This window comes from Macrosteles quadrilineatus, unplaced genomic scaffold, assembly GCF_028750875.1.
Source record: "Macrosteles quadrilineatus isolate MER2022 unplaced genomic scaffold, UCM_ALF_1.0 Scaffold_8__2_contigs__length_117827958, whole genome shotgun sequence".
Classification (NCBI taxonomy): Eukaryota; Metazoa; Arthropoda; class Insecta; order Hemiptera; family Cicadellidae; genus Macrosteles; species Macrosteles quadrilineatus.
The window spans coordinates 82,033,645-82,052,772 of NW_026542601.1; the positions used below are offsets into that span (position 1 = coordinate 82,033,645).

General features: G+C 36.2%; 1 protein-coding gene across 1 annotated transcript in view; it reads left to right on the plus strand.

Moving 5' to 3' along the window:
• LOC129001163 (uncharacterized) overlaps positions 1-18,984 on the plus strand; it is a 32,141-nt gene extending 13,157 nt beyond the window's left edge. The window contains exons 3-9 of the mRNA XM_054428376.1: positions 11,233-11,375; positions 13,767-13,980; positions 14,626-14,816; positions 15,145-15,269; positions 16,019-16,152; positions 16,682-16,789; positions 17,953-18,984. Coding sequence (XP_054284351.1) covers positions 11,233-11,375; positions 13,767-13,980; positions 14,626-14,816; positions 15,145-15,269; positions 16,019-16,152; positions 16,682-16,789; positions 17,953-18,200 — 1,163 coding nt within the window. The 3' untranslated portion in view covers positions 18,201-18,984. The remainder of the gene's footprint in view (positions 1-11,232; positions 11,376-13,766; positions 13,981-14,625; positions 14,817-15,144; positions 15,270-16,018; positions 16,153-16,681; positions 16,790-17,952) is intronic.
• The last annotated feature ends 144 nt before the right edge of the window (positions 18,985-19,128 follow it).

Genomic DNA, 19,128 nt, shown 5'->3' on the forward strand with positions numbered 1-19,128 from the left:
ACCCAGAATGGTCTTAGTTTACAGAATGTGCTGTAGGATATTTTTTGGTTCATTGATGATTCATTCAATTCATTGTACAAGTTTTTCATTGTATCATTAAGCAGCCTTTTCTGTTTTTTTTTTGCTTATTTTTTGTTTTTGTTTCCTTTTTGCCAGCAGTCAATCTGCTAACACTATCTTTTTCAAAAAAACTTTCAACTTCATTTTTTATTTTACAATTTTGTTTCAAGAGTTCTATGGTAACCTTGTTTCGGTTGGAACATATTTTTCTTGAAGTAATGGTACATATTCTTTGTTGTACTCTGTATTTTTGAACTATTTTCCCTGTTAAAACTCTTTCAAAAGCTCTTTTTTTGTTAGTACTTCTTTCAGAGACAAAATTCAGATTTATCTGTTTCTTTAGAACCTCTCCAAAAAGTAAGTTTCTTCTGACTTCTTCAGAACACTTTCTGCTGCCTTTGAGCATTTTGTTGACCAACTTCCGAGGGAGTCTCATCTTTGGTAGAATTTAATCTGTAGTACCTTTGTTTATAACGGTCTCCTTTTTTTTAACTTTTTATTTTCTTCTTCCAACTTTTTTATTTTAGAGTTCAATTCATCTCTGTTCTTTCTTCGTCTTTTTCTACCGCTGTCTTTCCTTGAACTTGATCCAGCGACAGGTAGGCCTACAGGATCTGCCAAAATATTTTCTTCATTAGGCCTATTATCGAGATGCATGATAGGACTTTCAGGAGGAGTGGCTATGTTTTCAATAAGCTCTGCCATTTTCTTTTTATTTTCTCGACTCTCTCTAGTTCTTTCCTTCCAACCCTTTCTGATCTTTCTTTTTTCTCTTTCAGATAGTTCGGATATTTTTTTTCTCGATGCTCGTTTCCTTTCCCTATCTTTGCGTTTTTGTTCCTCATATTTTTCAGGATTTTCTTCTTTCATTTTAGTTCTCGCCCTTCTCATACTCAACTTTTTGGACTCCCGTGTCTTATCGACCTTCCCCATAATTGTTTTAATCTGGAAAAAATATCTGGCTATAGGTCACTAGTTTTAATTTTAAAAACTAACCAGCAGTATTGAAAACAAAATAAAAGATCTTTCATAAATAATAAAGTAATAATAAATAGAATAAGTATTAGGTATAAGTTATTCAAAATAATAAGTAGAATATAAAAAAGAAACTTAATTCTCTGAATAACTTAATATGCTGTCACGTCTGTGGTATATTCGTCACATCCGTGGAATACTTAAAGTAACAGACGTGACACCCACAGACGTGACAGATTAAAGGTTAATAGACCAATACTTGGTTGTATTTGAGGTTAGGATTCCAATAACTTAAAACTAAGGATTACTAATATAGCCACTAAACATTAATTAATGATAGTTTAGTAAAAATTGTATTACTTACCTCTTAATCTTAGCTACAGACGTGACACACAGTCATGAACAAGATCAACTTTTCTTACTGGACCACTCAAAAAACACATTTAATCATCACTTAACTAAGTCCAAACCATGCTGTCAATTCAAAATGGCTGCTGAAGGAGTAGAACCACCACTAGTATGTGCCACAGCTGCCATCTGCTGAATTATATTTGAACTACAAACTTCTTCCACAGACGTGACAATTTTGTTAGTGACACGACTTATGTGCTTAATAATTACATTAAAAATAGTTAATTTTGCTAATTGTATTGGCTTACTTCTTAATCAGGGTTGATACTTCCATATAATACACTTTTAACCCATATTAAATGTTATTATGTGGGGGAAAATAGCTTTTGAAGTACCTGAAAAACAGGTAGTGACATTCCACGGACGTGACTTGTCACAGTCTGTGGCTAATATATTTTTTTAAATAAGTTGAAATTGCAATTTGTTATTATTATTTAAGTTAGTTTAAGAGTACTAAATATTATAATGCATATTTTTGTTGGTTTCTTTCTTAAATTTAAGGAGTAAATCATCAATGACACAGAAGTGCTCCTTTCATGGAGAATGACCCTGCGTTTTTGCGCCGAATTAGGTTGTTTTGTACGATTTTTCTAGTTTCTTGACGTGATCCTTTGAGTAAAGCATATCGAATTTGGTATTTTTGTAAAGCTCGTTTAACGTGCTACAACTTTGTCTTTAAGTTATTTCTGATATATTGTATCAATAAAACGTTATCGACAAAAATAACACAAAAATGTTTAAAAATATATGTTTTTGCAAAATTACGAAAAATGTACTAATCATACAACAAAAGTGTAAACGTTACACTGCCACTGCGGCTGTCGGTGTTTTTGCCGCTCTTGTCTGCGCAGTGGCGTACGTGACCAAATGGGCGTTTACACATTTGGCGGTTGTCTACCGTCGCCGCTGATCAGTCTCAGTCGTCTTTCGCAGTTGCTCCAAGTCAGAGGTCTTTGAAAATCTGCCTTTTAATTTGTGTCTTGTTGTTAAGTTTGTGAGTTGTTTATAACATGTATTTATTGTTTTAAGTGTTTGTGGTTGACGAGTGTGAGAAAATGAGTAAGTTTATAGACAATGAGTTGTTAATATAGTTTGTAGAACAGAGGCCAGTTTTGTGGGACAAAACCCTCGACATATTTAAGGATTGAGATGCAACAAGGAATGCGTGGAAGGAAGTGTGTATGGAGATTAGGGGAAATTAGAAAAAATGTGCAAAATACAATTTTCTGAACACTCATGAAACAGAGAAGTCACAACACATTAAGCGATGAAGAACTACAAGAATTGTTTTGGCTACTGATCATACGTGGTGGTAATTTTGCCGCTCGATGTTTGGCGGTATTTTTGCCGCTGAATGTGTAAGCTCGACTTTTTTTCGAGGCGGCGACGGCAGTTTCGCCACCGCGGCAAAAACCGCCAAGTGTGTAACCAGCGTAAGAAAGATAGCATGTAAACTTATCTCTCAATCAAAAAAATGCCCCAAATGAAAAGGCCAGGTAACTAAGAGGTCCATAAAGACAGAGTGGGGCTAACTTTATATAAAGTTGGCCCCACCCACAGTTTTTTAAACTATGCCTAATTTTTTGTTTTTTTAGCGAATTTTAATATATTTTGCCTGTACTATTCTTAGAATAGTTACAGATAAAACAGCTTGTTAGACGTTACTGTTGGTGGAAAACTCCAGACAAAGACAATAAAACTCTAGATAAACCTTGTCTGGATTATGCTAATTTGAGAAAGATTCAGCAAAGAATTCGTTACACCACTGGGATGAGCTAAATTGAAATTTCCAGCGAGTTTATATTGAGAACGCAAGACCAGTTAAAGGTTTTTATTGTTTGGTATTATTAGACGCAAAGTCAAAATGGATGGAAGAACTAATCTGTAACAATGCACCTACATCTTAATCGACTATATTGCACCTATCAGACATCTTCAGCTTCTATGGGCTACCCGAAGGGATTGTATCAGTGATAAAATGTACAATGATTTCAAAAGATTTTGTGAAGAAAGTTGTCCAAAAGTACATTGCACCGAAACATCCAGAAACTAATGGTTTAGTAGAACGAACAAGCTACTTAAATCTGAAAAATCGGTCAAGGTAGGAGTGCAATAGTTTTTAGGTGCAGAGTCACACCACAGAATGAAAATCAGTCACCAGTAGAGAGTTATTTAGGTAGATGAAAGAGAACAAAACTTGAGATTCTTAAGCTACCAACAGCAATAAAACTGAGTCACAAGAGACCACCAATCAAACATGAGAGCAAGGAGTTCAAGCTTGGAAAATTGTTTACGAGCTAGATGGGACACCTCTAATACTGTTATGGAAACTGGGGGTGGTCCCGTAAGTTTAGAATATATTGTCTCATTTTAAATTCGTAGGTTACACTTATAATTAAGCTTGATGACGAGGCGAGGGTATACGTCAATATAAAATAAGGCCCTTATGTCTCTGCTCAATTTTGTGGACGCCTCTGCGAACCTTGTTATTATTGTTTACATTAATTTGTTATGGGTTTGAAATAACTCCTGTAATACTTTGCATTTGATCGAATTCGAGCAACATGTACACTAGATATGATTTAATAAATCTAACTAAATGTGCACACCCTGGATAAATGAATTAAATAAAGAGAATTGTTATACAGTGATATTATAAAAAATGAGAATGATAAATAGCAAATAAAACTGAAATAATATGCTTGAATATTTATAATATAATTTTGAACTTTTGAACCATTGGTGTGCGTCGTATGTGTCCAACTGATGGTGTCCATTCTCCGTCGGGGCGTTGGTGTCCATCCATTGGTGTGTGTCGTATGTGTCCAACTGATGGTGTCCTTAGCCGTCGGGGCGTCGGTGTCCATCCATTGGTGTGTGTTGTATGTGTCCAACTGATGGTGTCCTTAGCCGTCGGGGCGTCGGTGTCCATACATTGGTGTGTGTCGTATGTGTCCAACTGATGGTGTCCTTAGCCGTCGGGGCGTCGGTGTCCATCCATTGGTGTGTGTCGTATGTGTCCAACTGATGGTGTCCTTAGCCGTCGGGGCGTCGGTGTCCATCCATTGGTGTGTGTTGTATGTGTCCAACTGATGGTGTCCTTAGCCGTCGGGGCGTCGGTGTCCATCCATTGGTGTGTGTCGTATGTGTCCAACTGATGGTGTCCTTAGCCGTCGGGGCGTCGGTGTCCATCCATTGGTGTGTGTCGTATGTGTCCAACTGATGGTGTCCTTAGCCGTCGGGGAGTCGGTGTCCATCCATTGGTGTGTGTTGTATGTGTCCAACTGATGGTGTCCTTAGCCGTCGGGGCGTCGGTGTCCATCCATTGGTGTGTGTTGTATGTGTCCAACTGATGGTGTCCTTAGCCGTCGGGGCGTCGGTGTCCATCCATTGGTGTGTGTTGTATGTGTCCAACTGATGGTGTCCTTAGCCGTCGGGGCGTCGGTGTCCATCCATTGGTGTGTGTAGTATGTGTCCAACTGATGGTGTCCTTAGACGTCGGGGCGTCGGTGTCCATCCATTGGTGTGTGTAGTATGTGTCCAACTGATGGTGTCCTTAGACGTCGGGGCGTCGGTGTCCATCCATTGGTGTGTGTTGTATGTGTCCAACTGATGGTGTCCTTAGACGTCGGGGCGTCGGTGTCCATCCATTGGTGTGTGTAGTATGTGTCCAACTGATGGTGTCCTTAGACGTCGGGGCGTCGGTGTCCATCCATTGGTGTGTGTTGTATGTGTCCAACTGATGGTGTCCTTAGACGTCGGGGCGTCGGTGTCCATCCATTGGTGTGTGTTGTATGTGTCCAACTGATGGTGTCCTTAGACGTCGGGGCGTCGGTGTCCATCCATTGGTGTGTGTTGTATGTGTCCAACTGATGGTGTCCTTAGACGTCGGGGCGTCGGTGTCCATCCATGGGTGTGTGTAGTATGTGTCCAACTGATGGTGTCCTTAGACGTCGGGGCGTCGGTGTCCATCCATTGGTGTGTGTAGTATGTGTCCAACTGATGGTGTCCTTAGACGTCGGGGCGTCGGTGTCCATCCATTGGTGTGTGTTGTATGTGTCCAACTGATGGTGTCCTTAGACGTCGGGGCGTCGGTGTCCATCCATTGGTGTGTGTAGTATGTGTCCAACTGATGGTGTCCTTAGCCGTCGGGGCGTCGGTGTCCATCCATTGGTGTGTGTTGTATGTGTCCAACTGATGGTGTCCTTAGCCGTCGGGGCGTCGGTGTCCATCCATTGGTGTGTGTAGTATGTGTCCAACTGATGGTGTCCTTAGACGTCGGGGCGTCGGTGTCCATCCATTGGTGTGTGTAGTATGTGTCCAACTGATGGTGTCCTTAGACGTCGGGGCGTCGGTGTCCATCCATTGGTGTGTGTTGTATGTGTCCAACTGATGGTGTCCTTAGACGTCGGGGCGTCGGTGTCCATCCATTGGTGTGTGTAGTATGTGTCCAACTGATGGTGTCCTTAGACGTCGGGGCGTCGGTGTCCATCCATTGGTGTGTGTTGTATGTGTCCAACTGATGGTGTCCTTAGACGTCGGGGCGTCGGTGTCCATCCATTGGTGTGTGTTGTATGTGTCCAACTGATGGTGTCCTTAGACGTCGGGGCGTCGGTGTCCATCCATTGGTGTGTGTTGTATGTGTCCAACTGATGGTGTCCTTAGACGTCGGGGCGTCGGTGTCCATCCATTGGTGTGTGTCGTATGTGTCCAACTGATGGTGTCCGTTGTATCTTGTAACAATTATGACAATTTAGTTTCTTTTCCAAACATTCTTTAAGGGTGGCAAAGAGTCCTTGTCCTTTTTTTTATTAGTTTTTATTTGTTTCGCTGGTTCCACCTTCAATTCAGTTTGACATTTGATATTTTTTAAAGGCGGAAGCGTTTTTTCTAGATGTGATTTTTTTGGTATTGACACTCTAGATTTGCTTGCATTACCTCTAAAAAAAATGGGAGGCAATGTGTGATTTTCGCTTTTTCCTTTTACGGCCGTAGCCATTAGTTCAGTATTTTTTTTCGTACTATTTTTCTTGATTGGTACTTTTGCCAAAGGTGGCAAAGTATTGTTTTTTTTTTGGATTTTCATTGCAGGAAGTTTTACATTAACATTTTTATTCGACTTCAACGGAGATGTCTTATCAATCCATTGGGTGGAGAACACAGTTTTGGAAATGGGAGGGTACTGCTTCCACAAACGGAATTCCATCACTTCTTTCCTCTGTAAAGTATCTGTTCTTTGCGCTGGAAGTATTGGCACAGGAATTTTAGTTTTCTGTTTACTTTTGTATATTAAAAATGTTTTCAAGCGTAACATTTTTTTACAGTGTATTTCTGTTTAGTTCGAAAATTATAATGATATGACTTTTGTCACCATGGATACAACTTTCAATTCATTGTTCGTAATATATTCTTACTTTTGTACTTTGTGTACTCAACTTCCTGCTACTTTGTACACATCCCTAACCCTTAGAGGCGTGGGGTTGAAGTAAGGAGTTGGAGGATACCTTATTTTAATACATAGGAATTCAAAGCTATATTCTAAATCCATTATAGCGGTGCCCTACACAGGGTCGCTTTAAAATAGTATAGAGCATATAAAAATACCTAATGAACTGTGGTCAGGTTTGATTAGTTTACAGATAATACAATAATATGATAATACTCTCTGTTTCTTTCTGAGAAAAAAAATATATATACAATGTAGTACAACTACCTTGTAAATAATAAATTGTATTCATTATTTTGAAACTAACCCAGCAAACTGCAGAAAAATGCAGTAAAATTTTGGATTACTGTATATGCATGTAAACTTATCTTTCAAACAAAAAAAAGTTTATTCCGATCCGATACATGGTATGTAAAATATCGTTATTTTTAATATAGCCCTTTCCGCCATTTTAATGACGTCATAACCGGAAACTGCAGTGGGTGCAGACGTGACACCCAAGTTGAAAACACTTATTTAGACACATACATCAACATTGAATGGCGAAACTGTCTTTATAAGACTTGCGAACTGCCCTAGATGCCAGACTAATAGGCGTTTTTGCGCCAAAATTGGTGTTTTTATGAGATTTATCTAGTTTCTTGACGTAATCTTTTGAGTAAAACATATCGAATTTGGTATTTTTGTAAAGATTTTTAACGTTCTACAACTTTTTTCATTGGTGGTTTTTGATAAATTGTATCAATAAAACGTTACAAACAAAAATAACTCAAAAATATTAAAAAATACAGGTTTTTGCAAAATTACGAAGAATGTACTAAACATACAACAAATGTGTAAATGTAAAACAGGTAGCATTTAAAATTTTCTTTCAAACAAAAAAAATTCATTCCGATCCGACAAATAGTTTGCGAAATATACGATTTAAAAAAATCAATGGCCGCCATTTTGATGACGTCATAGCTCGAAAACGTACCAGGTGCGAACTTGACACCCGAGTGGAAAACACTTCCTAAGACACCTATATTGAAATGCAAAAGCAAAATTCTCTATACACGACATGCACACAGAACCCTAGTCAGGTCCTGGACTATAAGCGCATAGCGTCGTCTGATATCATAACTGATCATTTGCCATATGTTCCGGGCTTGTGCCGTGTTTAAATGTTTGTATATTTTTGTGTTTTGACGCTCTTCATATGAAAAAGGAAATGTCCTTGTACATCCTGATGATGGCTCCACATATTAGCCGAAACCATAGTTTCATTTGCAACAAGATTTAATTGCCTAATAGTATTCAAAACTTTTCAAAAATATTTTATCATGAAGGATATTTCCTAATCTATTCTCTTAACAGACTTAAGAAAGACACCATTGTGATAAAACTGATAATAGTGTTCTTATCAGCCAATTTTGCGTTTTGGTTGCTGGCTCAGCGGACATTACATTACAAAACAAACAACAAACGCGGGGAAGTGGTAATTGGATGATAAAAAACTGTACCTATCCATACAGACACATTTTAACTGTAATTTATTCTTAACTGGCTCCATTGTATTTTATCTACGTGTTAGCAATAACATTTAACCAAACCCCAACAAGGAAATGTCGAAACAATCACATAGTGTTTACTCAAAACAAGATTTCCTTCCAAATTACATTGCATCCAGAAGTAACGCCGCAGAAAGCGTGATCGTTGCTGAAGCTTCCTACTTAATTCCGCTCCTCCCAATTATCTAAATAAACCCATAAAACCACTAAACTATCTAATTTACAAGCTAACGGAATGGCTTCGTAATTAACTTGATTAGGAAATTTAAATTTAGACTATTTTCATTACAAATTCTAATTAACGGATGGATAAATTAGCTTAGTCTAATTATATTAGAATACTTTAATTGATTCGTCCTATGTTATGGCCGTAGCCTTAGATTTATTTCCCGTCATAATCCAAGAACGATAGAGTCAATTAAAGTTCAAGTATCCTTTTGTATTTAACATGTCCAGAGTGAGGTTTGAAGTTTTTCATCCTCAACCAACGATAGTGGTGATAGCCTTGCAATAGTCCATCCAATGGTTTCAACGACCACCAAAGTTAATGTTGGTTTTTCCGTGGTCTTTGGCCCTGCAACAGTTATAGTGTACTGTGTTCTGTGTAGGTTGGTGACATTGTCATGGTCCTCGAACCGTGCATGTCCGCTAGTCCAAGGCCGTTCCATGATGGACATGAACATTGCCATTCCGGAAAATATTCAACGAGCACTCTTTTTCTAAATAATAGAACATAGAGTAAAAACTGTTACGCAAACGCAAGCCATTTTAAGTTGACAAGAACCTTCTTGGATGGAAATTATTGTTCTTCCTTGTTTATTCTCCTGGACTAAGGCTGGACTTAGTCATGGAAACTTGAGAATTGAAATTATGATCAAATTGTTCTTTGAGGGGTGACGCATAAAAAGAAACCTAATGTCTTGCTTACAAACAGATAGAACAAGACAGTTTTTGCTACAGTGCAGTTGCAAGAGGAAGGAGAATGTCAGCATCCTGAGAATTACTTTCATGTCTTGAATAACATATAACATTTTCATTAATTATTTTTGAATCAAATAATTAAACAACTAGACTGTCCTTGTTGTAAAAACGTACTTGTTACTTGTTATTTTGCAGCTCAGGAAACTATTTTAATGAATCCTACCAACCTTTAGAAAGAAGAAAGAACAATAATAATTTTGGTCTATATTGTTGCAGACCAATTAGTTTATACATAACATAGCACAGGGTGTTATACTTAAAAAAAAAAAACTAGATTACATTTTTACACTTAAATAGCCTATATCACCAACCAGCTCTTCCCCCCTAAGTTTTCCAACTACCCTTATCATGAAAACTAATTTTTGCAGCAATAGGGGTTGTATGGTTTTGTGGATAGTTAACCATGATAAACTAAATTGTGTGGAAGCCCACATACCGGTACTTAATTATTTTATTTATAGATCTGATCTCTAGCTCTGCATACACCCACACACAGACATTACTTCGAAATCCACCTTTTTGGGTTCAGGGGGACATAAAACTAATATTTCTACCAAAACTCAAACTCAAAAACATTGACGAATACAATACTCTCTCCATATCATATACTATTATAGGGAGAGAAAGTACCACCTAAAATTGTGCTACTTGTCCTTTTAGTGAATTTCCCATATAGGGAATAAGCTGTTGTTACCGTAGTACTCATGGTAAGACCTGGACCCGGGACCGATTTAATTTTTTGTTTTGAGGTCCCCAGAGGCCAAAACGCCCTCCGTTCAAATTCATATATATATATACAGGGTGTCCCGGAACTCTCTACCAATATTTTAGGGCATTGCTCCTGGGTAAGAAACATAACTAAATATCATATTTAAACTGTCCGGAAGTCCTTAGTTACTCACACAGCCGCCATTTTGTTTTTTTCAGTTATTAATTTTTTTCTAAAGAATGGTTAAACATACGAAATGGAAACTTTGCACAAACATTTATGGCAACTAAACAAAGCTACCAAAAAATTATCACGATTATTCAAATTCATAAAACAAAATGGCGGCCATTTAAAAATTTTGTAAAATCAATGGTTTTTGAGTTATTTAAGAAAGAAAATTTTAAATGGCCGCCATTTTGTTTTATGAATTTGAAAAATCGTCATAATTTTTTTGTAGCTTTGTATAGTTGTCATAAATGTTTGTGCAAAGTTTCCATTTCGTATGTTTAACCATTCTTTAGAAAAAAATTAATAACTGAAAAAAACAAAATGGCGGCTGTGTGAGTAACTAAGGACTTCCGGACAATTTAAATATGATATTTAGGTACGTTTCTTACCCAGGATCAATGCCCAAAAATATTGGTAGAGAGTTCCGGGACACCCTGTATATATATATATATATATATGTCCGTTAGCGCGATAACTCGAGCAAAAATGATCGGATTTTGATGAAATTTAGTAGAAACAAGTTCAAACCTACATTTATTCGAACGAGTTTGCGAACCAGCATGATTATATATATATATATATATATATATATATATATATATATATATATATATATATATATATATATATATATATATATATATATATATATGTAGCATATATTATAGCATGATTGTACTATGGGAAAGGGGGTTTATGGGGTAAAAATTGGTGTAAATTGTGCTATTTTGTGAAAGTCCACTACCTTCAAGAAATTAATAGAAGGCATAGAAACTCTGGTATTGCCCAGCATTCTTTGCAATTTGTGATTTTATAGAATTATAAATTTAGTACTCATATAACTAATACTGTTTTTGGTTTGTATTTTGCAGAGATATACCAGTTGAGAGGTGAAGGAGACTACAGGTTTGTCACTCTGCACTGGCAATATCCTACACAACTAGCCGGGCTTCATGGCTTCCAGGTGGACTATTGTGAACTGCAGGCTTGGGGGCCCAACCGCTGCAGATCCAAAGTAAGATTCGGAGACGCTAAAACTATTGTTAAGCCTTGTCAACACTAGGCGATTTGTCCCCGGAAACATGTCTACAGTATGTCTGTCTATGTATCGAAAACTGTGTTTACCAACTGTTCGCCGACTGTCGCCAGACTCAGTCACAAGCGAGGACTAGGATACCTAACACTAAATATCAAAAGCATGTAAATGAAGCAAGAAATTTAAATTCTCTTTCAGAATATAACCTTCCACTTTGGTCAATTCCACACCATTTATGAGTTACTTGCAAAAAAGTTAAGCAACCTCCAAATTTATAGTTAGGAAAATGTGATAGTAAGTAGGGTGTACCCCTTCTGTGATAAGAAACTACTGGAGTTAAGAGATATTTACTTTGTACAACTAAATCTACTATACCGTCAATGAAAAGCTTCATCCATGTAGATTTGCAAATAATTATGAATGTTTGATTTTGTTTACAGATTTTTGGTAGTAATGGGTTTGCCATGCATCATCTGATCATATAGATCATGTGTTAATAATTTAACAGCTGATTGTTGTATTGTTATCTCCTTGATTTTTCATTGTTTATGCCTAAATGTTATGGTTAAAAAATTACATTTGTGTTCCTTATGTTATGTGCTTAATTTGTACCATTAGAGAGTAAAATGGTACTTGGATTTCATAACCATTATTTTTCTAGAGACCGTTGTATTTAACCCCAACAGGCTCTGTTGTAAAGTAAGCAAAAGTTCAGATTTAACATTTATAAACTCTACAATTCAAATAATAAATATTACAAAATATTCTGATACGATTTTGAACTTGATATTCAAGATAAAATTGTACATAAGAGTCCGGGTAGCCGAGTGGTTAGAGTGCTCACCTTCAATTCCGAAGGTCGCTGGTTCGATTCCAAGCGAGATCTTTCCAGACCCAGATGCTATTTTGTCATTAGACTTTGAATTAATGCTATCTAACAAGGTCGTTAGATAGTAGCAAGCCCGAGGTTTTTGACTGACCCCTTTCAAAATGTAAAAATGCCAATTGGGGTAAAAAACACACAAAACAAGAATAAAGAGGAATAATTTGCTAAGTATTATCTTTGACTATCCAATAGTCAATGGTATTATTTTATTTATCAGCTGTTGAGTGCTTGAACTAAACGGCAGTGTATTCATTATCAATGCAGAACAGTGCAATGTATTCAGTGCAGAACAGGCTAACTGTGGTTTCATTTGGATAGTTTACATTTACGCTTGAAGAACTAGGCCTCTTATTAGTATAGATTTTCTAGTGTTTAATTGATCTTATCTTAATTCAAACAAGATAATTGTTTTTATGGGAATAGCTTAAAAACTAAACTTGACAAATAACTTGCGCTTCTATTATAAGAATTTTAAATGTTGTGTGCTTGTCTCTGTACATCATGATCTTACTGTAACTAGACTAATAAAATCCAAGTTTTAATAAATGAGCTGACAAAGGATTTGCCACTAACTTAGTTTTTACTCTCTTAACTACATGAACAGTGATACATTTTGTTTAGCTTTTAGGGTTAATTACTTCTATACATTTAGATAATTTGTTCTGTATATGTATGATCATTCAAACATGAAAAAACCAAGTGTAATTTTAAATGAAAAAAGTAGTAGTCTACACTGTATTTTTTAGCTAAATTTTGTTATATGCTGACATCACTCTTAAATAACTTTACTCAATCACACTATCACTGTGGAAAGTTTTGTTCCGGTAAGGTTTTAATTCAGAATATGGCAGCTACAGAAACATAAAAGGAGATATCTTTTTAAAAGTCTTCATAAATATATGTAGTGAAACAAATATTGGATTTATCTCTATCAACACACTACAAGATTTTTATAGAGAATTTCAATTTTTTAAATATAACATTCACGTGGTGGTCACTCCAATAGTAATAGAAAATAATGATTTACAATGTTCATACTAAATGAATGCTCAAAGTTATGCCAGTGAGACGCAACTTATTTTTCATTCTTTGGATCAGGAACCCTTGGGCATAAACGTCCGTTCCTCTTTTCTTTCCAGGCACGTCCGCTTTAGTAAACGGGTTGGGCCTAGGGGCACAAGAGGTTTAAGTTTCTCGGGGGCAGAAGAGTTCTGCCCTCTCCCTGCAAGGAAGGGGAGAAGGTGCGCAAATATCTCTTGGGCCCATAGCACATCACTTGCAAACCACAAACCTGTTTCCAGGGGTGGCTCTAAGTTTTCTTGTGACTGTAATAAAGAATATCCCTTAAAAAACTCTCTTGCAAGCTCCATTATTTGGTATGCCAAATTAATATCGTCTTACACATTTTCAATGCAAATTTACTTCCTCAGTTGTGTTCTAACACACAAGATTCTATTAGAAAAATTGCTTAATAACAGTTGTAGTTTCTAGATGCCTCGTCTGGGGTACCTTACATGGGTGATCCAGAGTTCCGAGCATACTCAGTGATTGTCAACGGACTCAGGATGGCGACCAATTACAGCTTTGAGGTTCAGTCGAGAGAGTCTCGTAGGACAAGGTTCTACGTACAACCTCCGGCCTCGGCTCCTTGGAACCTCAATCCAGCAGCCGAGAGAATTGTGGTCACCACTAAAGGATGTAAGACATAGAGATTTATGGCTGTAAACCTATTAGTCAATGTTAACTGTGGCATCTGGATTGTTTACAGGATCTTGTGTATAACAATAATTTACTTATTATCTTTTAGATTGGATTTAATAATCGAAGGTAAAGAGTTAATCGAGGTAAAGAGGTTGGGCTGATATGGTCTCCTATAAATCTTTAGACATTTATTTCTCAACTTTGCATCATGTTATTCTAATCTCCACAAAGTTCTATTCTATCTTTGATTTTAAATTTACTTTCCTAACTAAAAGTAAACAATAACGACAATTGAGTATTGAAAATGTAATTGACGCTTTTGTTAGTGGGAGTGCCAGTAAAAGACACAAAAAGAGTGTAAATCTTGCAATTTAATTCTAAGGTTATAAGAGTTTGATATTACATCTCAGTTTCTAACACTTTCAACAATTTTCACTGGGATTCATCTAACGCTTGTCAAGTTACGTAGGCAAAACTAAATAATTACTGAAATTAGACTAATATATCAGAGAAGAAGAATGAAGGACTCACTAATCACTATTGCTCTCCAGCCAGTTAATGGTTAAACTTACAAACAGGACAAGTCCTTTCTATTCACACGATTGTTCAAATAATCTTTTACATATTGTCACGCTTTCCCAGTTTCCGCGAGAGCCAGCTTATGTCTACCCACAGCGAGTGAGGTGGAGGTTTGGACGGGACCGTACTTCAGTGGCCGCATTGCTGTGGAGGTAGCCGCAGGGGTACCAGGGCCTTGTAGTGTAGATGGAGACCCGACAAGTCCACAGGACTCCTACACACTCAGGATAGATCACGATCTATGTGGCAGCAAGGTAAACTGGCTATTCTCTTTGAGGATTTTTTTCTGGGACACTAGGCAATACAAAAAAATTACCCGTATGGTCAAAAACTGTACGGCCAAAGCTGTCTAGTGTTTAAGAAGCATTAATTGTCTTTTCAGCTTAGCTTGGTCAAAAGATTTGTTGTATCCGACAAAAATATATAATTTACACCAGCACATTCTGCTAGTTGCTCAATTTAACTATCACCATTTTTATTTCAAATTGGGTACAAATCTAACATGAATATGGAAAGTCTAGTTATACCAACAGTCAAAGGTATTACACTTGATATTTGATATATTTACTGGTGTGTTGTTAGGTGAACCGCACTGCTGTCGAGACGTTTATCCTTGTACAAGAGAACCTCCCTATCCTGACACACAGCACTCGCAGGTTCCTGGTCTTGTGTACCTTCCAACCAGAGACACTCACCGTCAGAGCAGGGTAAGACTTGTTATTTCAATAATATCTGGTTTCTCTCACTATATCAGGTGCCTATTCAAGTCAGCTGTTTTCATTGATCAAATATACTTGCAGCAGTTTACTAAAAAGAGAGATTCATAGGTTTACATCGAAAAGTGGTAATGGAAATTCTGTGGCATCCAACATAATGGAAAATACTCCGAACTATTCCAGTTCCCAATTTTATCCTGGTAACTTGCCTAAGGTAGTACTCCTGAGAAAAGTCTGAGTTTGTTCTGTTTCTAAACTTGGATTCAGCTATCCTTGATCATTTGCCATTTAGTAAATGGTTTTGATTAACGAAACAGCTGATCTTAGTAAAAAGCTATAATCTTGTTCACTTTACGCTTATCCTTGACCTGAAATACACACGATGATGAGACGGCAAAGTATGAATTAATCCAATAACCAGTATGAAGGATTAGAGTCCTTCTCAGAGTTCGACCACACTGGTTTTATAAACTTAAAGGGAGTTGAGCTCAAATGGTAAAAGAAGGAACCATGATGGAAGGGAAACTATTCACTCTAGATAACCAAAGGACATACAAGTACAGTGGCTTCTTTATATTCTACCTAATAGTCAGATTTGCCAAAGACGCAGACTAGAGCTTGTAAGTAAACATTATGGGGTTTGTAAAGTAAAATTGAGTATTGTAATTATGTTTTGGGTGTAAAATAAATAGCTAAAATAAAAAGCTGCTCAAGATAAACAACTTCATAACATTTTTCAGACTCAACTTGCCTCACACAAGCAACGGTGTGACGAGTCCAGAGGCAGCCGAAGTAGACAACCAGGTTCACGAGCACAACAACGTTCACGCGTCAGCACTACAACTGTCTGATGAGTCTGCTCGCGCCTACGCTGGTAATTGTTTATAGATTGGAAATAAGTTAATTTATATTGTTGAAGATTATAAGATTTAGTTTTGATTGGAAAAGTTAGCTGGCTCAATTGAGAAGTTTTGCCGAAATACGAAGGCTGTCTGTAAATTAAGTATCTAAGACCAATATTGTGTTCCTTAGATAGTCTTCTAATATTCTAGCCGGTTTCTGCATGGGACGATTAGTCTCGTCGTAGAATTTGAAAACGTTTTCATAGAACATTGACGCTCTATATATTTCATTGAGTAGGACTAATAACTTCTGTAGCTTATGAATATTTAAAACTATATTATATCCCCCACCAACTTTTATCAACATAATTTTACTACTAATTTCCAAGAGATTGATTGTGACACACCCACAAATTCCCAATGACACATGACGCATATCTTAACCAATAGTTTCCTAGAGAAACAAACATAAACAGTGGTGAGATCTTGTTCACATCAGTTTAGTACCAATTAGCTACAACTCAACAGTCAACACTCAGTGACAATCAACATGTTTTGCAGAACAAGTGTCCGAGGCCCACACAGTTATGTTGTGTGTGGTCATTGCGGCTGGACTCGTGGTGATCGGACTTACGGTTTGGTGGTTTATGCCTCTCAAGACAAAATCAAGTAAGTAACATTCAGTGTTTAATTTTCATGAGTTTGTTAGTTTTATAGTGATTTGATGACCATTTGTTATAATTTGGAATGTATGATATTGTCTGTTATGAAATAGAACAATTAGATAGAGTCTTTATTTTGATACTTGATGGTTAATAATAATAATCTTTTTTCTGCGTTTTTTTATGCGAAAGTAATGTTTACTATCTTTTTTTGGATTTTGCTGACATAAACAAACAAAAATATTTGTCATTGTTTTATCAACTGTTACAATTTCAACAACTTAAGTAAAATATTAACTTTAAATTGAAGGCATAACCTAAAAAAATCTACGAGTTTTGTAATGAAGAAAATAATTATTCTTTGTAGTGTAGCGAGAAGTAACGTTCAAAACACAAGTGAAAGTGGGTCTATACATATTCTCAACCATTTAAAGTGCTCGATAAATCTTGCACTTCAAACATGGTCTCAAATATGTAATAACTCACTTTCTACTCTTGTTACGAAATGTACTATTTATCACCACTTAGGATTTTACTACACAGATCCTATACCAATATAAGCTGTGGTTTTTACCATGTTTTTTTTACTTTAGTAGGTACCCAGCATCATAACAGTTTCTACCTACAGAAATGGTCCAAAAAGTCAACTTTAGATAGTAACAAGACCGGGGTCGGGTTTTGATTGTTCTTTCCCAAAAAAATGTAAAAACATTTACTATATTTATGAGCACAAATAATATAAATGTAGTTAAAATGTTGCAATCATAACAGTGTTGTTACAGCTACAGAATTCTAGAGTACATAAACTATTATCAGACAATTTTCAAATACTGTAGTCGTAACACTAGAATAACTTATTGATACCTTTCCCCCATATTTATCACAATCTGGACAAGAATCTGTAGGCTAAATGTAACAGTACTTCTTGTTGCATTTCCAACAGTCTTATTTGTTAGTGTTTTCTTAATTTATTTACTGTAATTTGATGGGTTTGTAATTTTAAAATACAATTCATCCTGTTAACAGGATGGCCATCAATATAGATAGTCAAATAAGCAGCACAAGTTTTGTTTCCACCTCAATCTTAAATTTCAAAATACCAGTGTTTAGTTTACAATGGAAGTATCAATGTCAAACAGAGATTATAAACCGGAAATCTTCTTGTTGTAGGACGACAATCAATACTGTCCGATGACACGACTTACACATCAAACTCGACAGTTGATGAGAACTATGAGAACTCCATCCGAGACTCAGAGCTGGACTTTGAGACGGCCAATGACGTTTGTGGAGAGAGAGATGAGAATATCTTGAGGGAAGGTGTGTGTAACGAGATTCTACAAGAAACGTGCGTGTCTCTGAACGTAGATTGGCAGGACACCATTAGACCGGAGTGTGCAACGCAATCAGAAGCTTGATCAACAAGTAAACTAGTGAATGGATACAGTTTTAATATCAAACGTTAAGGTGTACAATGTACACTTAGGCTAAACTTGATGTGAATTACGTTAAATTATTTTAGTTTGATGTGAAGACTAAAATATTTTATAGGGCTAAACTGAATGTATTGTGGCAAGAGATGTTAAGTTTACTTCTTATCATGTCGAAACATGTTTTGAGCTTGAAAGAAAAGCTGGACATACACATTAGGTACTTTCGAAAGATTGACTAAAAAAAACCAAAAATTTGGAATCAATTTTTAAAATAATTTACAATTGTATTAGGGCATTGAGAGTAAACATATCCAAACCCAATAAAAAAATATGATTGGCAAGTCTTTAATGTAGTTATGGCTACAATTTTTTTAAACTTCATATTATTGGTAGTTTAAATTAATTATTGTCTTTTAAAACTATTTTTACTACTTAACCCAAAAAATAACGTTTATGAAAAGAGTTAAATGTGTGTTGGTCAAAGTTGTCAAATCGAAATAAGTGTCCACCCTTTTGAAATGACAAATACCGATTCTAGTTTCCAAATTAATTACGATTAGCAAATTGTATTGTGAAAAATGTTTACGAGTATAGCTTTCATTATTAAATAAATAATGGTCTGTAGAACTTATAGGCAATGTAAAAACAGCTTAGTATAGTATTTTTAGATAGTGTTTGGATTAATAAGAAATGTAAAGTTACACTAGAGTATAAAGTTTATTAGGTATGTTATTTTTTACATTGTTAGTTCCTTCGTAAGCTATTTTATTATGCAATGTGATATAATTTTGTATTGTAATTTATTAAAATGTTTTTATAATTTATTTTCTAGAATAATCTTCTAACCATTGCTTGACTATCCAACTTCATAGGATATTATTGGCTAAATAACACGTCTAGTCTTAGAGAAGTT